The following is a 22404-nucleotide window of genomic DNA, read 5'->3' as shown; positions in this document are numbered from 1 at the left end:
TGACAGAAATAAAATATTGTTCTTATTACTTCTCTTCATCTGCTTGTCTTATGACAGCGGCAGAGAAAACCTGTATCTGTGATACCAGCGATACATTAATGCTGCCTCAGTCTGAGGAGGCTGCGAATCATTGTTTGTGTGAGGCTGCACACATTTAAGGATATAAACTTATTAAACAATTATTTTTGGGGAAACGAGTCTAACCTGAGGCTTCTTGCCTCACAGTCCCTCAGAGCCGAGGGTGCACAGAGAAAACTGTCTGCTCTAAGAACAGGAGGAAAACTTGGTGAAGCTAGTGTGTGAGGAGCATACAGACGCACAGGCAGAGGTCGGGAAATCGATGCGTCGCAGTAATCGACCCGCTCCTGTAATTGGACTCTGGCCGAGAGTGCGGTCTGCTCCAGTGGCACACTTCTGTCGAGTTATCTCAGCGTCTCTCGAGGGCGCTCCACACACCAGCCAGTCTGCTGCTCCTCGCACCAATTAAGGTGAGAGGACCAAACCAACACGTGAGATTAGCCAGTCTGTGGATGGACGTCAGAAAGCCGCTCTCGCAGAGTTTCAGTGAATCTGCTGGTAGTTAACTGTGGTTTTTATGCATTATTTTCATATTTGAAGCCCTTTGATACCTGAGTTTGTGGCTGTTAGAGAGCAGCAGAAACAATATCAAGTTTGGGGGGAAAAGAACGTTATTTGGAAACAGGATTTCCTTCTCGATGGCTCGGTGGTGCAGCGGTTAGCGTTGTTGCCTCCGTTGGTTTTCTCCGAGGACTCCAGCTTTCCTCTCACCGTCCACAGGCATCAGCGTTAGCTTAGTCATTGTGAACGTGCTGTGAGTGGACACCTGTCCCTGTGTTAGTCCTGCAATGCAAGTAAATGACCAGCTGCTGTGGCTGGTGACAGACCCACCCAACTCAGAGTGGGAATCCACTGCGCAGCATACACAGCATGAGCCATAAACACAAAAGTGGCCTCGTCTTGGTGTTTTAACTCGATTTAAATTCCTTTTGGTTTATATTTGCATAAATGAAACATGTGGGGTGGTGGTGTGAGCGTTTAATCATTGCACATCACACTGATGAGCTCCATGATTAAAGTTGAAGTTCTAAAGAAGTGAATCCGTGTCTCTGGCTGCGTCTCCATGCTGCTGCAGACACTTGAAGTCAAACCTCAGCAGTTAATGAGTGAAACTCTGATTTTCTCTTTGCTTTTTTTTTGTTCTCAGATGAAGTGGAGCCCTCGCCGCCGACGGCAGCCCAGATCAGATACGGTGAGAGATTAAAACAAACACACACACGTGTGCGCGCACACACACGTGTGTATTTATATGCTGCTTACCCTAACCATAACCGAACTGTGACCCTGACACTAAAACCACATTTTGAGTCTCAAAAATGCTTCAAATTTGTGAGGACCGGCTTGTGTGTCCTCACAAGTGACTGTCATTGGTCACCGGGACATTAAAAATGCATGCACAGAATCACCAATCAGACAGATTTTAATGATACTGTATAAAAAAGATGGACGTAACCGATTAAGTCTGCCTGTCCTGTGAAGGGAGGAGTGTAGAGTGGCTGCTTTCCCGACTGAGCCGAAGGACACGGCTAACGACATGTCTTTAGCTAATAAGCAGACCTTCTTTATTGTCTGTCCAACTCAAACTGGGACTGAAATTCACAAAATGAAGATAATTTTGAGCCCATGATCATGTTTACCGAGGTCACGAATCAAGCGAGCCAAAGGAGTCGCCTCCTGCTGGTGATTAGAAGGAGTGCAGGTTTAAGACACTTTGCCCTGGACTGTCTTTGAATGCTTCCCACATATAATGTCTCGAATAGAAATATGAAGTTAAAATCAATAATTAGCTTTATTAACTATTCTGCTGTTACAGTGGATGCTGCTCTTATCAAAGATGATCAGTTAGTCTTCTTTAAAGGAAACAGCCTTAAAAAGCAGATATTCGCAAAGCCTTGAACTGAAGGGCGTCACCGAGGCCAGGTTTAAGATGCATAAGGACTTTTTTATCTGAGTGATGCAAAGATAATCTTACAGAGCCAGTTAATATAAATATGCAGGTGGAAATGAGCAGAACGGGTCTCCTGTAAACAAACCGTTATCACAGATACAGGGAAGCTGTTCACTGTGCAAATTATTCCAAGTTACATTCAAATAAATCTGTTCTGTGCTTTCCACGTTTCTCATTTTCCTTCTTTTAATTTGCAGTTTTACTCCACAACGCCATCCCCTTTGTTGGATTTGGCTTTCTGGATAATGCCATCATGATTGCAGCAGTAAGTATTTGAATCTCATTTTGCAGGAATTAGTCGCCTGTAAAGAAAAAAGAGTCTTATCTCTGCATTAAGGCTGTAATTTCCTTCTGTCTGCTCTTCCCGATGTGCTAACTCTGAGTCGGGATGAGCGTTTCACCTCTTTCTCTTTCATTCTCCAGGGAACTCAAATCGAACTTTCCATCGGAGTCACTCTGGGGATCTCCACCATGGCTGGTAAGAGCCGAGCGGCGATGAGTCGCGTAAACCTAAAATGACTTCGTTATCTTGTTGGCCTTCTTGAGCTCATTTCTAATGAATATTTTAATTGATTAATGTAGAAAGTTTTGATTGGATAACCAAGCAAAGCAACTTTCTGCTCCCATTTCTCCTGCGTGAGATGATTCGTTTCTCCGTTTTACAGCAAATATGTGTTAATATATGTACATATGAATCCTCAAATCCCTGATTTATGAAACTCCACTGAGGAGCGTTCCCACTCGAATAGCCGGTAGAAGCTGCGAAGCTTTGATGGATGAGGAGGAGAGGAGGGTGTGACCACATCAAAACCTTCCCGATCAGAGTTGAGTTTTCTCTGTTTTCAGCCTCATGCAGTGAAAATCTGTCGATCTCAGCAACTCGTTTTATATCGTTCAGGGTCGTTCAGTGTGCACCTCAGCCTGGCCGTAGGGTCTCGCAGTACAGGGTGATACTTTAAAACTACAAATATCTAACTCCAGTAATTATCTTTATAGTAGTCTGAAACAGTAGATCGTAATCTTAATGTTCGCAGCGCCATAAAAAGAGGAAAAAGGAGGAGAGGAAGAAGCTCGTTAGCTGCTCCCAGCGTGGCTGTAAAAACGCCGCTGAAGCAGACGACAGATAAGACTGAGAAACTGTTTCTGCTGGGAACGTCTCTCAGCACATGATGCTGGTGCTTATCTCAGGTTATGGGAAATGAACTTTTAGCATTCGTAATAAAAAACAACAAAAGCCAAAGATGCTGAGAAACGTTTTTTTGTTTACCAGATAAAGTGAGATTTGAGATTGAATGTCAGGACAACATGTGGACTACAGAGTGGATCTTAAGTCAAAATATCACCACGAATTTAAGGCTGGTGTCCTGAAACTTTTCCATGTGCCTGCCTGCTGACATGAGTCAAATGGCTGCATTGCCACCTCAGCATGCAGTCAAGTCTTGCTAGTGACCTACTAATTGCAGCACGGACACTTGAAAGTTTCAGGACACCGGCCCTGGAGGACTGGAGTTTGAGAGGCCTGGTGCAGAGTTTACAGAACTCCTTCCATTTCCTAAGTGAACACCTAAGTGAAAGTTACAGGATGCGCAGCTTCTTCCCGGTGATATCTAGCAAAGTTCAGGGCTTCAGTGAAGGAAAACAACTTGTATTTAGTCTGAAATGGGCAGCAGTCCACCCCCCTGTGCCACTGGCATTAAAGCAATAACAGAGCAGCCCAGCAGGAAAGTCATAAGTTGATGTAGTTCTAAACGAGGAGATAAAGGAAGCACAATCCTTCCAGAAAATCATCCTGTCACCAGGTTAGAGTCCCACATAAAATCCTCCCAGGTGTGATTGCTTTCACAGCACCTGCAGTGTTGGCTTCTCCATCAGGCTTCACCTGGAAGACGTTTTTATTGCTTGCGCAGCTCCCGCGCCGCCACCAGCGCTTACACTCGATTCTACAGAATTGTTGCCGCTTATTGCGACAGATCCCGCCGTCACCCCGTCTCCTGTTGCGGTTCTCAGTTTGGGTTTTTATTGCTCTGCGAAACCATAAAGGCACCCGAGCTCGCCTTCTCCCCCCTCTTCCCTGCGCGATTATTCAGTTTCCATGGATACCTGGCTCCATTTTCCTCTGCAAAGTGCAAATCGGAGGCTGAAGACGGGCTGTAGATCAATAGCTCTGCTGTGACGTCTCCATCCATCCAGGCTCTGACGCGTCCGCGTCATCGCTGTCCACCCTGCAGGGTTTATGTTAGATTTTGGGGGCTGGCACCTTTGACTCCCGTGTCTTCTCCCAGCTCTGGGTGAAACAAGGCCAGCTAGTTTCACCGTCTCACCTCCTCTTGGCCATCAAGGAGCTTCTCTTTGAGGGGAAGGTGTCCATCTGGACTTTCAGCTCCTGCAGGAACGTTCGTGCACGTCCAGCTTCAAGCTTTGTCTCTTTTTAATCCTCCAGATTCCCTGAAGGCAAAACAAACACGCTTTATAGTTTCAATGAACAAATGCATTTTCCTCCACGCTGCAGTCCACAGCGTTAATTATTCAGAGCTGTGGTGTACTGTCAGTGAGCTGGAGTTGTTGCAAAGCCGATTTTGCTGACAGTGAAACCATGAAAGCAGAAGACAAAGAAGCTGACGGGAGTCTTTTCCAAAGGTGCTCTTTGATCCTCGAAAACTTTCACTCCTTCTCGCTCCTGCTGATTCCCCTGTTTCTGCTTTGATGTGTTGTTTGGACACTCGCTCTGCTTTTTCATCATTAGTGAGTCTGCAGAGATGTATGTGGGCCACTTGGCACTGCACACTTGTAGGTATATGCACTTATCTGTTCAGGGCGTGATGTGTGGGTGGGTTTCTAAAGGCTTCCTTAAAAAGGAGCTTGTTGTCGAGGGAAGCGTGCGTCCTCAGCATCAGGTAAATGTTTGTGCTGTTAGATTTGAACTTTAATCAGCTGTCAGTTTCCTGCAGGAGAAACAGATGCCTGAATATTTCCTGCAGCTCCTCTTGGGGGATGCTGTAGCACTCCCGGACCAGATGGGATGTAAAATCCCTGCATCGAGACTTTTCCCCGGAGTCTTTCTCAGGTGGAAGCGTCTGTAAAAGAGTTAAAAGGACACATCCGGGAAGATCTTCTTCACACTCCATCTCCCCCACACGCCGTGGGTGTAATTAGGATGTTTGGAGAAGCAAGCAGTGCGTTAGGATTTATGTAACATGCATTAAATACAGAAAAAGGAGGACGATGTCACAGATGGTGATCACGGTACTTTTTAATCTGTTATTTGGATGCTTTAGCTGTATTCAAATGTGGCTCAGATTCATCTTTACAATTAAATAAGTATGGGAGCTTACTTTAAATTAAATGATTAATGGGGAAATTAGGACATTTTATCATGATAAAAGTTTAATCAAAAAAAGTCCGGATAAAAGTCCGAGCATTAATCGAGAGTTTCATTATTGTGCAAAAATGCACTTTGTTCCAAAACTCATTGAAAAAAGAAAGAAGTCTGCTGAGTGTGGGAAACATCAGGCTGTTTACAGAAGATAAACAATCTCCTGCGTACTCACCGCGCTGCTTCCAAGCACCGGGCATCCGGTGTGAAATGTTGGTCAGATCAAACATGTGGATCAAAGTAATGAAGTTGATGAGCCGTGCGATGAAGATATGGGAAAAAGCTGTTGAAGAGAGGCGGCTGTCAGCGAGCAGCGGTGTGGCTTCATGCTGAGATGTGAAGTTAGAGGGTGAGGCTGGAGGAGTACAGAGAAGGAGCTTCACTGTGACGATGGTACTGCGTGAGGAGGTCAGAGTGGCGGAGACGTATGTGAGGGTGGTGCAGGACAGGTATGAGGACTAAGAGACGGTGGTGAGGTTTAACGTAGTGATGGACAGGCTGATGGATGAGGTCAGGCAGGAGTCTCTGTGGACTGTGTGCAGGTAACACTGATCTGTAGTGGTGAGGGATGCTGATGCTGGAGCTGCCAGGCAGGAGGAGAGGAAGACCTCACAGGAGCGTTTAGGCATTAGGAGAGAGAGCAGCCAATAGGAAAAGGAGAAACAGTCTCAGCAGACGTCCAGTTAATGCACTGCTGCTAAATCAGACCCAGTGTTTTATCAGCAGCACTGACATCATCAGTGAGAACGCCACTGCACTGGAACACATGAGTGATGGTTTCAGATGTACATGATTCATGACTCCTTATTCCATTCATCGTTTTCCATTTCCTGCATTTCTGATCGTCTTTGATATAAGAAATTACACTTTGCTTATTTCTCTGGTTTTTGAGCTGAATAAAGAATTTCAAAGTGTTTTAACGCCGTGAAAAGCAGAAGCAGAGTCTCAGCCTGACTTCTTGTCACACTTCCTGATGCGACTAAGACGAGTGCGACCTCGACTCACTTCCCTGTCGATGCACTTTTGGGTCCAGAAAAGATCAGATGAAGCTTTCACTGAATTGGGAAGTTTGTGCGTGTGTGTGTGTGTGTGTGTGTGTGTGTGTGTGCATGTGCGTCCGTGTGTGTGCGTGCGTGCGTGCATGTACAGTGGGGCAAAAAAGTATTTAGTCAGCCACCGATTGTGCAAGTTCCCCCACTTAAAATGATGACAGAGGTCAGTAATTTGCACCAGAGGTACACTTCAACTGTGAGAGACAGAATGTGAAAAAAAAAATCCATGAATCCACATGGTAGGATTTGTAAAGAATTTATTCGTAAATCAGGGTGGAAAATAAGTATTTGGTCACCTCAAACATGGAAAATCTCTGGCTCTCACAGACCTGTAACGTCTTCTGTAAGAAGCTTTTCTGTCCCCCACTCGTTACCTGTATGAATGGCACCTGTTTGAACTCATCATCTGTATAAAAGACACCTGTCCACAGCCTCAAACAGTCAGACTCCAAACTCCGCCATGGCCAAGACCAAAGAGCTTTCGAAGGACACCAGGAAAAGTATTGTAGACCTGCACCAGACTGGGAAGAGTGAATCTACAATAGGCAAGCAGCTTGGTGTGAAAAAATCAACTGTGGGAGCAATCATCAGAAAATGGAAGACATACAAGACCACTGATAATCTCCCTCGATCTGGGGCTCCACGCAAGATCTCATCCCGTGGGGTCAAAATGATCATGAGAACGGTGAGCAAAGATCCCAGAACCACACGGGGGGACCTGGTGAATGACCTGCAGAGAGCTGGGACCAAAGTAACAAAGGTCACCATCAGTAACACACTACAACGGCAGGGAATCAAATCCCGCAGTGCCAGACGTGTTCCGCTGCTGAAGCCAGTGCATGTCCAGGCCCGTCTGAAGTTTGCCAGAGAGCACATGGATGATACAGCAGAGGATTGGGAGAATGTCATGTGGTCAGATGAAACCAAAGTAGAACTTTTTGGTATAAACTCAACTCGTCGTGTTTGGAGGAAGAAGAATACTGAGTTGCATCCCAAGAACACCATACCTACTGTGAAGCATGGGGGTGGAAACATCATGCTATGGGGCTGTTTTTCTGCCAAGGGGACAGGACGACTGATCCGTGTTAAGGACAGAATGAATGGGGCCATGTATCGTGAGATTTTGAGCCAAAACCTCCTTCCATCAGTGAGAACTTTGAAGATGAAACGAGGCTGGGTCTTCCAACATGACAATGATCCAAAACACACCGCCCGGGCAACAAAGGAGTGGCTCCGTAAGAAGCATTTGAAAGTCCTGGAGTGGCCTAGCCAGTCTCCAGACCTCAACCCCATAGAAAATCTGTGGCGGGAGTTGAAAGTCCGTGTTGCTCGGCGACAGCCCCAAAACATCACTGCTCTCGAGAAGATCTGCATGGAGGAATGGGCCAAAATACCAGCTACTGTGTGTGCAAACCTGGTAAAGACCTATAGTAAACGTTTGACCTCTGTTATTGCCAACAAAGGTTATGTTACAAAGTATTGAGTTGTATTTTTGTTATTGACCAAATACTTATTTTCCACCCTGATTTACCAATAAATTCTTTACAAATCCTACCATGTGGATTCATGGATTTTTTTTTCACATTCTGTCTCTCACAGTTGAAGTGTACCTCTGGTGCAAATTACTGACCTCTGTCATCATTTTAGGTGGGGGAACTTGCACAATCGCTGGCTGACTAAATACTTTTTTGCCCCACTGTATGTGTGCGAGTGTGTGTGTGTGTGCATGTTTGTGCATGTATGTGTGTGTGCGTCCGTGTGTGTGTGTGTGTGCATGTGTGTGTGTGTGTGTGTGTGTGTGTGTGTGCATGTGCGTCCGTGTGTATGTGTGCATGTGCGTGCATGTATGTGTGAATGAGTGCTTGTGTGTGTGTGTGAGTGCACTGCACAGCCACTATCAACTCCAACATCATTGTGAAGTTTGCGGACGACACTACAGTGGTGGGTCTTATCACCAACAGTGATGAGACAGCTTACAGGGAGGAGGTCAGCGCCCTGACCCACTGGTGTCAAGACAACCATCTCACCCTCAAGGTCGCAAAGACAAAGGAGTTGATAGTGGACTTCCGGAGGTGCAGAGAAGTACACACCCCCATCACCATCAACGGCGCTGCTGTGGAGAGAGTGAGCAGCTTCCAGTTCCTTGGAGTACATCTGGCTGAGGATCTTACGTGGTCAGTACACACAAACAAAACAGTGAAGAAGGCGCAGCAGCGCCTCTTCTTTCTCAGGAGACTGAAAAGATTCGGCATGAGCCCCCGCATCCTCAGGACCTTCTATCACTGTGCCATTGAGAGCATCCTCACTGGATGCATCACCAACTGGTATGGCAACAGCACCGCCTACAACCGCAAAGCTCTCCAGCGAGTAGTGCGGTGTTCTGAACGGATAATTGGAGGAGGCTTCTCTCCCTCCAGGACATCTACAGGAAGCGGTGCCTGAGGAAAGCGGGGAGGATCATCAAGGACTCCAGTCACCCCAGCCATAAACTGTTCAGACTGCTTCCATCAGGAAGGAGGTTCTGCAGCATCCGGTCCCGTACCAGCAGACTGAGAGACAGCTTCTTCCATCAGGCCATCAGACTGCTGAACACGTCATAGACACCTCTGTGCTGTACCAATGTACCTGCACATGTGATGTGACTATAAAAGTGATTTGATTTGAGTGCGTGTGTGCATGTGTGCATGTGTGCACGTGCGTGTGTGCACGTGCGTGTGCGTGCATGTAAGTGTGCATGTGCGAGTGCACGCATGTATGTGTGCGAGTGTGCGTGCGTGTGTGTGTGCGCGTGTGCGTGCGTGCGTGTGTGTGTGTGCATGTGCGTGTGTGCATGTGTGCATGTGCGTGTGTGCGTGCGTGCATGTAAGTGTGCATGTGCGAGTGCATGCATGTATGTGTGCGAGTGTGCGTGCGTGTGTGCGTGTGCGCGTGTGTGTGTGTGTGTGTGTGTGCATGTGCGAGTGCATGCATGTATGTGTGCACGCACGCGTGCGTGTGCACGTGCATGTATGTGTGTGTGTGTGCATGTGAGTGCATTTATGTGTGCGAGTGTGCATACGTGTGTGTGTGTGTGTGTGCGTGCGTGCATGTATGTGTGTGTGAGTGCATGTATGTGTGTGAGTGTGCGTGCATGTATGTGTGCGAGTGTGTGTGTGTGTGTGTGTGTGTGTGTGTGTGTGTGTGTGTGTGTGTGTGTGTGCATGTACGTGCATGTGTGTGTGTGTACGTGCATGTGTGTGTGTGTGTGTAATGTGTCAGGCTTAAGTTGTGTTTGATGGACGTCAGCACAGCAGTGAGCAGATTTCCTTCAGAGATTTTGGCGCCTGGCCTCCCAGAGGAACTTGATGGTTATCAGATTTCTGATTCAGTCTGAATAAACCTCGTGTTTCTGTGAGAGTCTCAGGAGGAGTTTGGTTTTTCTGAAACTATAAAGCTTCTTAAAGTCTGTTAAAGTTCTGGGAATGAGAAGATGACTTAGGAGCGTCTGAAAGAGATCGATACTGTTCACAGAAATCACAAATGACGCCGTTATTTTCATAATTAGATATTAAGATCTGCATAAATCAAATCATTGAGTTTCACAAATCCTCAGCATTTCTTTTCTGTGTGTCTGATGCATTTGTGTCTGTCACTGTGCTCGCTGTTGTTCTTTGTGAGAGCAGCAGAAACCAAAGTGTGTGCCTCTTTGTGTTTGCAGCGGCGGCTCTGGGGAACCTGGTTTCAGATCTGGCGGGGCTCGGGTAAGCAGCATCTTTATAAACGGCCTCTGAGGCTTTTCGGTTTATTCTGGGCGAACTGTGTGAAGTCTGTTTAAAGCAAGTTAGAACTGCTCAAAGATTTCAATCAATGACGTGAAGTTTGTCCTGTTGTGTTTCTGTTTTTGTAGTTTGGTGATTTTTCTGTGTTAAATACCTTTTATTTTCTTATTTATCTGTAGTAAAAGGTTTACACTGTAACTAAAGTCTGACATCATCTTTGAAAGGACGGTTTTGTGTTGAAGAAGGTGTGCAGTCAGCAGATGTCTTCACACAGGAGATGTGAAGCTTCTCTGTGTTTCAGTTTTAATCAGTCTGAATGAAAAACAGATTTTTAGCTGTTGATCTGATCTGGTTTAGTTTTAATCGTTACTCCGGCACTAAAACATCCAAAAATACACACATGTTATGAGCTCTTCCTGTTTTCCGGGTTTGAAAATGAAACTGTTGAGTGTGTGTGTGTGTATATATAGTGTTTATGTTAACAGGATCTTCACTTCAGAGGCTCAAACTTTGCTGTTCGGCCTTTTTAATTGCGCTAACAGTTGTGCAGAAGAAGGCTAGCCTTATCCCGAGTGTGTAGTTCAGCACAAATGTCGAGGCAGAATCACCTGGATGAGTGATGAAACATTTCTCCCACTGAAAACGCTGAAGCCACATGAACAGAACAAACTGTCTGGGATTTCCTATTCCTATTACTGTGACCTCTGACCCCTGTAAGCCTCAGCTGAGCTGGGATGTGAGCTGGCTGCACGCTCCCTTTGGTTGGTTGAGCAGTTATGGAAGTTTTTACTTGGTTTGAATAACGTCTGGAAGAAGACAAAGCTGCTAAACCAGCATCCAAAGCATGCAAAGCGTTGGCACTGAATGCTGGCAAACTTGATCTGCATCGGCCCGTTTCGCAGATTTCAGTTTCTGCAGGAATTATCGCAGACGTCTCCACAGCTGATGTCCCCAAAACTGGGCAACTCGCACATGAAGGACATGGATGGAAAACCACGAGCACGTGTTTTATTTTTGGGTGAAGTGATGTCACTAAATGCCTGTGCAGCGATTAACACACATTTGTTGTCTGTGTGAAGTCTTGCAGGTTATGTGGAGGTTCTGGCCTCCAAACTGGGGATGCAGGTTCCAGATCTGACGCCCAAGCAGGTGGACATGTGGCAGACCAGGCTCAGCTCTCACATGGTGAGGTTTTTCCTTTGGGTCTTATTTTTAAATCCTCTTCATGTTCTTATTCGTAGTGGCAACAAAAGAGGGATGATGGGAAGGAAGAGGAAGCAGGAGTTCATGCTTCTTTATCTCAGAGCAAGCAGGGCGCTCCACTTTTCCAGGTTATTAAATAAAGTGTTGATTATAATCAGCTGCACTTATCACAACAGATAATGTTCAAAGGGGCGAAAATGCAGGAAGTTTGTGGTGGAGCCACATGAGTGTTTAAAATAAGGAAACAGAGTTTATTCGTATCAAACAGATCCTGTCAGAGGTGTGTAAGAGCATGAAAGGGAAGCTAAAACTACCGCCTCATGAATAATCCATGTATCCTGAGATAAGAGCATTGCTGCCCAGACTTTCCGAAGCTAGTTTCACCTCTGCACACCCGACTGTTTGAGGATAACAGATTCTGATGATTTCTCCTTCGCCTCCTGCTGCAGGGTAAGGCCATCGGCGTGTCCATCGGCTGTATTTTGGGGATGTTCCCGCTGTTTTTCCTAGGCGACGACGACGAGAAGGAGGACGGCGACGCGCCATCAGGCTCCTCCTAACACGCCACTACATCTTCATAACACTGCTGATGTCACAGCTCTAAGAAAAGAAAAAAAAAAAAAGTATTTACAGTCGGACGTTTCTCTGTCATCCTGCTCGGGCGGCGTACAGTTTGAGGGAACGTAATTGGCCGCTGACCGCGACCAGAGTTATTTTTACACCGTCGGCTCCAAGAAAGCGGCGTCTGTTGGTTCAGCGGGAGGTTCAAGCTGCGATTCTCATCGATTCTTCATATCAGTCCCATTCCCAGTGTTCTGGGCGCAAAAGCAGAGAGGAAACGGCCGCATAGTTGTTATAATCTTTATGGCTGCAGAGTCCCTGCACGCACATTTTCAGAGTAATTTATTTGCCAAAAAAGAGGAAAAGCACACAATAAATGCCAATAACGTCCACTCGTGACCCCCTGAAAGCCTGCTAGGAGTAACTAGGAGACATAATCCAGGTGATGGGTCACAGTGAGGGGTTTCTGCCTGTGCAGAAAGTGTTCTAATAGTCACTGAACCACATCTGTATGGATGTATTGTGACTCATCACTAAAGGAGAAAGCATTAAATATGATTTACTGAAAGCAAAAAGATCCTTATTGATAATTCAGGCTGATTTAAAATCACGATAATGTGAAAAATCTGATGTTGTTGCAGCCCCAGTGTGGATGTGGCTCAGACTGTAAAAGCACGTCTTTGTGACACATCATCTGAAATGAGAATCTGCTCCGCCTCTGTTGAGCAGCACAAATAGAAAACTGGGTTTAATTTAGCAGCTATTTCGCTTTAATCCCACATATCAGTTTATGAATATCCAAAAATCTCTTGCTGATGTTAGCGGTTGGTCATACCTGACCAGGTGAGGCTGCAGATCTCAGTGCACTGCTCGTTGCCAGCATGACTTTATCAGTGTTTGTAGTAAAAACTTGTTTAGCTGATCTAGGTCACTGCAGGTGGGCAGCAGGTAGCCGATCGGTGCAGTGCGTGAATTTGCACCATTAATCAAAACGTTTTAAACATTCAGTTTCATGGCTTATCGAAGGTTTGTCGCTTTGTGCTCCAACCGCATGTTTTCCAACTATTCCAGCACCACAAACGTCCACAATAATGGATTCACTCCTGGACTCTGTTCCCGCTGTCACATCACCAGCTCAGCTCTCCGTGCAGTGTGAAGCTAAAGCGCCCAAATCTGCGAGGAGACCACACGGAAGCTGGGAACAAGTGGAAATTCACAAAGGGATACGAAGTAAAGCTGCAGGAACAGTTTCAATGGTTTTGCTGCACGCGGTGTTTTGACGCCACATTTCCTTTTCACAGTTTCAGCAGTCAGAGATTGCTTAGCATAAAAAAGGGATCCTGGAGTCTCACGCTGTGATGTGTCCTAATTTTAACCTGATAAAAAGGGAGATGCGGTGCTGGCGGAGACCCTGGAGAGAGAGGCCTGTGCAAAACGAACATACGCGTAACCTTGGTGCTGATTTCGCTGCTTGGCATTTAATCCAGTAGTTTTTTCCCCCCGTATCAGTATGTTAGTCGAGTTCCCAGAAATTCACATGTTCGGCTTTCCTCTCTGCGACTCGGTCCCAGGGGCTGATGGGAAGAATCGATGCTTCTCTGGTGGAACAAAACTTTGATTTCCCTCCCACAGACGGCTCGTGTAAATCCGCCCGGGCAGCTCGGAGGATGGGAAACCCTCTGCAGTCTCAGCACCGCCGGTGTGGTTTATTCTTCCCAGACATCGGCGCTGTAGCAGCGACGAGTGTTTCCCATCCCGACAGCAGAAACACGGACGCGACTGTTTCAGACACTAGCTCACGTTTCGTTTTGATCTCTGATTAATTAGAGGAACAAAAAAAAGAAAAAAGCACAAATTTTTAAATTTTCTCTTCAGCAGACACTTTATACATTTACAGACTTCATCTCCAAAAACACTATTTATTCATGAGTCAAAGCAACAAGTGTTTTGTCACGACTTGCTCTGGAAGCGAGCGGACTTCCCCGTCGAGTCGCCGCCATCCTGCAAATCTGAAAACGTGTCATCTGCTACCTCGAGGAATGATTTCTGTGTTTGCATGAACTTGTGTAGCTCTGTAATCTCGTCAGATGGTTTTTATGAGTGCTTAGAGATGTAGGAGGCGTTCAGTGGCAGCGCACACTCGGGAAACTGAAGTTTCTATTTTCAGCTCTGGGCTCCGTTCTGAGCTTTCCAAGGTCGCTCTGTATCTGTTTGTTTTACTTTCTCCACCATCTTTTCCTTCGTTCTCTCACACGGTCGCTTCACTCGCATCCAGGTTTTCCTTCTTTTTGTTAGCTTTTGTTTGATGACTTGAAGCTGCAGATGGTGCCTGAGAAGGTGCGATTCAAAGTCAGAGAAGTGGCTCAGACTTTGTCACCATTAAACACTCCAGCTGTCGACAGACCTCTAAGGTGCTTCTTATAACGACGCTGAACCCACGTCAGGCGTTTCCTCCTCTTCATCCTCAGACGCCCACGCCCCCAGCTTCCTGTCTCAGTGTTTTGTTTGCTGCTTGATTTGGGCTTCCACAGTGACTCTTTTCTTATTGATCAGCAGCTTCATCATTTTTAGATTTAACAAACTGTCAGAAATCATCTTATTATTCCAGGAGCTGCTGAGACTTACTTGGATAATTCAGATTCTCACATTTTAGAGGCAAAAATCAGATTGTTTTTGTTTCTAATAGGTGAAAATGTCTTTGCCAGCTGCTTAAAACACACAGTGAGTATTTTCAGGCTGTTAGATGTTTAGAAGGACTTCTCTTCCTCCTGCAGTCTTCTATCAGCTCATTCTACATCAGACATCTTTCCCTACGAGGTGCTCGACCTGTCACCCTGTGACAGCTGGGATAGGCTCCACCCCTCTGTTCTCTGCTGGGCTTTGATGTCTGATCAGTGCAATAATGTGCAGTTTTTGTTCAATATGTTTTGTGCAATCCAAAGCAAACTGATGGATAATTAGAGAACGTTGGCTGCGGTGTGGTTCAGCAGTTGCGAGATGAAGGTTGATCCAGGTCGATCATCACAGCATCATTATCTTGTTTTTATCAGCCTTACATTCTTCAGACGTCCTCCCGCCATCACAAGTTTCCTGATAAAAACTGTGATGTGTGGTTTTGAGTCCTGCTGTTTTTCTAGCAGATTATGAAATGTTTGTCTTCAGAGGGACGGAGACGCTTTAAGCACGAATCCCAACGCATCCTCTGAATTAAAGGAATTAAGAGCTGTGAGCTCAGACAGAAATGTTTGCACGGTGTTTTAATGAGGGTTTGGACTCGACTGCAGGAGACATTCAAGTTTGTCGTTGGATTAACTGTAAAAGCCTCGAGGGAAGTGAGCTCTTTGTCTGCCCGTCTCATTAGGACAGATTAGTTAAGTCTGAGTCTGTGTGAACCTGGTAAAACTGAGGATGCTTCAGAACTCGTTTGCTTTCTCATGTTTGTGTTTATTTTACACGAGGAAAAGATTTTAATCAAACTTTTTGTTTGTTTTGCTTTTTTAAGATGATATTTTCCTTCATTTAATTGTGTGAAGTCATCCTTTGAAGCCTACAAACAAGAAGTTTGTCATGTAAGGCTGTCGGGTAAAGGAATGCCGTGCTGTGCTGCCATCTGGTGGACAGTCTGGAACAGCCGCTGCGCACTGATGCATGTACAGTATGTACCGAACAACCTGGACTGTTGAAGGATGATGTGTGGATGTATTTTGCAACATTATGTGCAATTAAAACAAAAGTAAATGAATACGAGTGTTTGCTTGTGGCTCTGCAGGTGATGCTTCACTGACCTCTCGTTCATTCATTCATTGGGGACTCCAGGCTGAGCACGCTGCTGCGAGCAGGACTGAGCTCATGTTCAGTGTTTAAAGGTCCTGAAAACAGCACGTTCATTTGAATCATGAGCTCAGACTGTAAAGCAAAGATGGATGTAGCCACTGTGAGGTCACTTTTAGCCCTTTTCCCACTCGTACCTGCTTACACAGCTCGACTGCGTTTCGCTCCCCATTACAATCGAGGACCACCTAATGTGCGTGGGGTCGTTACAGCATCGCTCTAGTCCAATCGCGTCATTTGTATGTGTGTCTCAAAACCTGCCGAGCGACATCACTGACTGGTCATGAGGTCTGCTGAGGTCGAACACTCAGCTTGGTGTTTTGAAGCAGACATGAGTATGACTGAGGATCTCTGCACACTCGCTGGATAAAGACTCATCACATCACTGATTACCATCTTGGTTTATCCTTATTCTTCCGCGCTCTGGACTGCAGGTTTCTCATGAGCAGGTTCCTGGTTCAAACCCCGCCTGGAGTTTGCATGTTCACCCAGAGGAGAGATGCAGGTAAAGTGTACAGACCGAAGCATTTGCTTGAATCTATGGTTAAATATGTAGTGTGAAGCACTTTGTGTATATTTGTTTTATTCCTTTAAAACATTTCTGGTTTAATCCTAAGAAAATCTTGTAAACTCTCACCTGAACCCAAAACTCACTTTGTAAACTGTGCTGTGATTGCAGCCATTCCCCAGCTCTCTGTGAATGGTTCTCATGGCCATTGATCAGTGGTTGTTGATCAATGGTCATGAGAAGGAACTGAGGAACTGACCTCCCGGCCCATTGTTCCCTCACTGGGCTGGTTTCAGTCATTATGCAAATGTGCTGTTTATAAGAAAACCTGCAGTCAGCTGAGACTGAAGGAGGCAGTTGGATGATGACGAAACGTTTCTACGTCCAGATGAACAGAATCAACTTTTTGGAGATTTACTTTGTAAACATATCTTTAAATAATCATAATGGTGAAATGTTGTCATTTTATGTCTTTATTTATAAGAACAAAAGAGTAAAACCCTAAAATAACTTCCTTATATTTCAAAGAACTTGATTTAAATCTCACCAGAACAAATAAAATCTGTCGATCGACTCGTAGACGGAAGCCTGCACGTCTTTAATTCATATCAGACGTTTCCCAGCGCGTCCTCGTCCTCCTGCTTCCTCTGCTTAAATCATTTTATCAGAATAAGAAACCTGATTTTCGTAATATCGGATGCTGATTCATTTACAAAATAAACGATGAAAATCGTGATTTGGAGCATCAACAACCTCGAATGAATAAATAGACTCAATTATTTGTCAGTACTTGATAAGTTTATTAAGGGACAATCAAAACGTCTTGCATGAAAAAGTAGGACCAAAGATAACCAATCGTTTATCTTAAGCCCAAGCTCACAGTCAAACTAAAGGTTTCCTACTTTAGCCTCATGAAGTTAAATAGAAACAAAAAACGATAAAAGCAAAGCGCAGGTTTCCCTCGTCATCAGGTGCACATCGAACGTACGATTTTATTTTACAGCCAAGATCCAACAAAAAACCGGTTTACATAGAAAAAGATGATTAATATTCAGGAACATGAAGCAGAATTTACAGAATTACAAAAGTAGTAAAAAAAATTAAATAAAAAAGGTTTTTTACTTCTAGCACCACAGGCAGGAGTGAGTTCGTCACAGCGCTGGAAAGGTCTGTAGCTGCTGCAGATTTAGGATTTTAATAAAACCTGTTTGTTTCCTCACGGTTTTAAAAAACAGCTGAAATGAGATGGAGAAAAGCTGCTGTTCTTACAGGAGCCATGCTGAGTTCAAGGCTAGTGGGAAATTTGTCAGTAAAAAGTTACATTCATGTGCCGTTACTTTTATTAAAATCAATAAAAATTAAACCTCACTTGTACATCGGCTTAAAGTGATTATTATAGTGAGTGAGTGATGTTAGCGAAGCTGTTGATCTCAACCTCGTTGCTGAATTTTTAACGGATTTAGTTTTTGACATTTCACTACGAAGGCGTAGCGGATAATAACTTTTATAAATCAGAACTGGAGCAGACTTTTTACCTGACACACTGTACGCGGTTGTTTTTGTAAGTCTAATTTAAAGTCTTTTTATTAATAAGAGCTGCAGTTTGCCTTAAAATCCGCCTTTTATTTACCATCGTAAGAGCAAACTGGGGAAGTAAAGGACTGCTGTCCCAAAGTTTAGGCCTCAATCTGTGATTTATAAAATGCATTTTTCACTCTGGCTCCTCCCTCTTTAAGATACCTTTAGGCCAGCTTTCTGCTGATTGGATGGGTCCAGCAAACAGAAGGCTCAACGGCAGGTGGGTGGGGCTTAAACGTGGTGAGGGGTCTCTCTCAGTGCCTGAAAGATCTGAGAGCATAAAAAGCCGACATGAACAAACACTGACTTCATATCTGAATCTGTGGCCACGTTTACAATGAGAATCCACCACAGTACGTGTACATCTGACAGAATAAATCATAATACTTCAAACTTACAAGAAAGATATTTGAAATATTTTTAAATAGGCTTTTTGTTGTTGTGCAATAAATGATAACTGACTAAAAATGCATTTTTTGTAAAACGTGCACCCGAGACTATGGTGATAATTAATCTAAGGGCCAAAATTCTAATTCTGATACTTTCCATAAAATAAAGTGGCTGCATCAAAATCTGTTGAGGAAATGCACGAGGGAAACCTCATAGTTATAGGAGAGCACCTGAAGGAGGAGTATCATACAAAGAAATCAAACCCAGAGCTTCTTTAAGCGTATACGGTAAGACATTAGGCAACTCATCTGAAAATGAAAGGCTGAAGTTTAAAGGGTTAAACGGACACACTGACAGCTGCTGTGTTTACAGCTCGGGGACAAGAGTGGCGTCTCAACACACTGAGGACCGGGTCGCTGGCTTTTCATCTAACTTGGTTTTTCTAACCCGGTGCGCTCTGAATGTGTGACACATTTAAACGAATCATTTTCCAGCTTTGACGGGAATTCTAACGCTCCTCTGATCCTCAGTGTGTGTCGGCCTCACTCGGATCATCGATGACAAACATCTACAGAGTCTTCAAACACTCAGCTTCATACGCTTGTTATCGCGTCAGCCACACACGACTGGATTTGTAAACCTGCACAGGAGAATAAGCCTGGATTTTTTTTAAAAACGAAGCCGGCTTCGGTCGTCGTACAGGGCGTCAAACAACCGTCACACACAGCAGGAAACGTTTCTGCATCCTGCAGGAATCTAAACTGCATCCTGGTCCAGAAGAGTTGGATCAACAGAGGAGAGAAGCAGGCTAATAAATCATTATGCTCAGCTAAACAAAGCAAACGAAAGACGACATGCATATTAAATATAGTCTCGTTAATAGGTTTTATATGCTCAACAGGTCAAACGAAAAAGATGGGAATATTTAAATTAATAAATGCTTAAAGCACGTAATAATTATGTGGTGACTACATATTAGCAGTGCTATTTGGTAGAAATGGGAGTTTTAGTGTATTTCAGCTTGCTGACAGCTAAAATCTGACATGTATTAACAAGCTAGTACAGTTAAAGTATACATACGTACTGGACTTATATTCATATTAGTATGCAGCAGGGTCTGATTGTGTGCAGCTAAGAGGATCTCCTGGTGGGTCACGTCGGCCTCGTGTGGTGTCACTGTGGAGGTCCACAGGCAGCTGAGGCTCAGTGTTTTTAAAAACATCAATTAGAGCTTTGTTCTCACCAATCATTGACAGCTGTTGGTTATTTTTAATGGCATCTCTAAATTTGATGGGATGAGCTCGTGCAGTCGTGCACTAGCATCAGATCTTAATTTTTGTAAAATACGATGAGGCACGACAGGACTACTCGTAGAATCACTTTTCTAAGTGATGATATATCAAAGCTCAAATAGAAGTGGGCGTTAATAATAATTTGACTTTACTTTTGTTCATTTTTTTTCGAGCAGTCTCTGAACTGGAGACAATTTCAGGACCAAGATGAATAAGACGTGAACGGCACTCTGTGGATCAGCGTGTGAAGGATTTGACTTCATAGCTGTATAAAGTGTTGGACCTCCAACATGGTTACCACAGCGTGTCCCGCACCACCTGAAACACCTCCACACACTGAACAGTTGGTGTTTTTAGGCTAGTAAGTAACAGTTTGGGACTAAAAACAAGCTAAACTCCAAACCAGCGTGTTGTGCATCTCCTCTCTTTAGAGATTTTTATACATGACACCGTTTATACTTGTAGGCAGAATACTGGGGGGGTCGACCGACCACGTTCAGCCTTCCAAAGTGACTGTGTTCAACCGTCTTGCTCTTTCAGGGCAGTCATTTGGCATTTTTGGGAAGTCGGCTATCCTTAGACTTGTACACATTTCTGGCTTACACACAATTTAATATGTGCACACTGCACATTTCAGTATTTAGTAAAAAGTGCTAACTACGACTGAGTTATACAACATAGACCAGATTTTCTGCGTTTTAGATATTAAGCATTAAACATCAGGTCACAGGCCAATAATTTAAGCACTGACCGAGCAGTAACTTCACTAAAATAACATCCACAACTGTTTAAATCTGTGCCTCCTAAATCAGCACACTTCTATTACACCAGACCAATACACAAATCCACATGATTGTATTTACTACAGATACGCAGTAGCACAGGAGGAAACTGTGGTAGCCTCTGTTACTGCACTGCTATGGACTTGGAGTGTTGGCTGACGCACGCTGTGGCCATGCTGCGTTGCTAATGGTGTTTCTGTATTTTTGTGCATTTTTAAATTGCTCAAATTTCACAAAGTGCTTTTGACAAGCACAGAATCGCAGTGAGAGGAAATGAACCTCCAACGGCACCTTGCAGTATTGTTTTCAGCTTAGAAATTCAGAGCCGGGACGTTGTTTGGACAGCAGCCTTAACCTCGAGTTGTTCCATCCAGAGTTCCTGATCCTGTCCTGCTGCCGGGGTTTTCTTATTCGGTTTAAGAGGCAAAAGGATCATTTATACTGAGGCAAACTGAATACATGCAGGTCAGTCTACTGTAACAACAGAAAATCCTTAGTTGCGAATGGTTACACGCCACTCTTCAATACGCTGCCCTACATATACAAATCCTCTTTCAGGTGGTGTCCAAGTACAACTCTCTGTCAAACACCATACTCATGTTTGTACATAAAGAAAATCCAGCATTAAATATGTAAGTCGTATTCAGCACACAGGCTTTTGGCACCTTTAGTGGAAATGGGAGACTACGAGGGTGTAAAACATACAAACACATCAAAATAGAAATATGTACATACAAATAATGATTTGATCTTTCGAAAATATTCCATCACTCCTCCCAGCTCAGCGTCGTCTGTCTGAGAAGTGTTCTCTTCTTCTACCTTCACTTCTCCCCAACATTAGGATTTCATTTCATTTAAGCCTCTTTTTTCCTGCTACAAGGTCGACCTTGTCCAGGCGTCTCTCGGTCGTCAGGATGATCCCGTCTCCCTCGCTCTGTTATCGAAGTTGCCCTGAGGAAACGATCTCGGATCAGAGTTCCTGGCTCGGCCTCGCGCAGGAACTAGAACTGATTTTAAAGGGAGATGTGCTTAACAAGTCCAGTCAACACTTTGTGGAAAGTTTACTTAAAATTTCTCCTTGTGCACCTGTGCAGGTGAGGCTGGAGGCGATCCCAGCTGACAATGGACTCGGTCTTTGTTTGATTTAAATGCAAATATTATTACTCTTTGTCCAAACTGTGAAAATGCACATTTTTTTGTAATCACTGCTAAAAGACAAGATTTCTAAAATGATCCTCAATCAGAGTCTCTGGGCAACTTCCTCCTGTTACTGGCATCCATTTGATGTCATAGCGATTTGCTTTTACTTAGCATTAACCATTTTGTGTCCCTTCCAACAGTATTTTCAGCCAGGGACACAAAATGGCTCATGTCAAACCAACCTTTGCAGTCTCAGTGAATCATTGGTGCTGATCGGTCGTTGGTTGTCGTCTTCTTGAGCTTGACGCCTCGTCGGATGGCCACCAGAAAGTCCTCCACCTCAGCGTATTCTGTTTCCTCCAAGAGCTCTGGGAGGGGTCGACGCTCCCACTCTGATGACCGACCGCTGGGCTGTGGAGGTGGGGTTGGAGGATCCGATCCCTTGCCCATGTGCTGGATCTCCCAAGGGACAGACTTTGGTGACAATGACCCGTTGCTGCCTGGTGACAGAGGAGTGGTGGCCGGGCTTAGCGGGGTCCGCGGGGTGTTGCCGTCTTCTGACGCTGCTTTGCTGGGGAATCCAGGGTGTTCAGGCACAGTGGGAGTCTTAACTGGGATCATGGGGGGCTTGATGGGGATGGGGCCCAGGTTGAGGCCCCCGGATGGTCGTCGCAAGTTGGGTTTGGAGGACGGTGTCCGTCTGATAGTAGCAACCCCCGGGGTGATTACAGCAGAGGGGTTGGAAGGCAGGCCAGCAGTGGAAGCAGGGCGTTTAGACTGAAACATGCGGCGGTAGGACTGGGTGATGTCGCTGTTCCTCGGGATGGTGGAGGATTTATCAAAGTCTGAGGACTGCTGCTCCACCTCCTGATCTGCTCCCACAGAGTAGTAGTCACAGTCCGATACTACA

At 44.9% G+C, this 22404-nt stretch overlaps 2 protein-coding genes across 5 annotated transcripts in view; one reads left to right on the top strand and one right to left on the bottom strand.

Moving 5' to 3' along the window:
* Positions 1-15715, top strand: part of tmem65 (transmembrane protein 65) — a 40753-nt gene extending 25038 nt beyond the window's left edge. The window contains exons 2-7 of the mRNA XM_086280838.1: positions 1226-1270; positions 2224-2291; positions 2450-2504; positions 10149-10191; positions 11289-11394; positions 11862-15715. Coding sequence (XP_086136964.1) covers positions 1226-1270; positions 2224-2291; positions 2450-2504; positions 10149-10191; positions 11289-11394; positions 11862-11972 — 428 coding nt within the window. The 3' untranslated portion in view covers positions 11973-15715. The remainder of the gene's footprint in view (positions 1-1225; positions 1271-2223; positions 2292-2449; positions 2505-10148; positions 10192-11288; positions 11395-11861) is intronic.
* Positions 15716-16951: 1236 nt separating this feature from the next.
* Positions 16952-22404, bottom strand: part of LOC147303212 (protein MTSS 1-like) — a 69279-nt gene continuing 63826 nt past the window's right edge. For 2 of the 4 annotated variants that reach the window (XM_086280833.1, XM_086280835.1), the window contains one exon: positions 16956-22399. In XM_086280833.1, the coding sequence (XP_086136959.1) occupies positions 21747-22399 (653 nt within the window). In that variant the 3' untranslated portion in view covers positions 16956-21746. Of the gene's footprint in view, positions 22400-22404 lie in introns of all 4 variants that reach the window. The other 2 variants (XM_086280834.1, XM_086280837.1) reach the window with 2 other exon arrangements.

This window comes from Aulonocara sp. 'chitande type north' Nkhata Bay, linkage group LG22, assembly GCF_057382095.1.
Source record: "Aulonocara sp. 'chitande type north' Nkhata Bay isolate Kocher_YH1m ecotype deep benthic linkage group LG22, A_spYH_male_GT1.1, whole genome shotgun sequence".
Lineage (NCBI taxonomy): Eukaryota > Metazoa > Chordata > Actinopteri > Cichliformes > Cichlidae > Aulonocara > Aulonocara sp. 'chitande type north' Nkhata Bay.
This window is presented reverse-complemented; position numbering and strand designations above follow the sequence as displayed.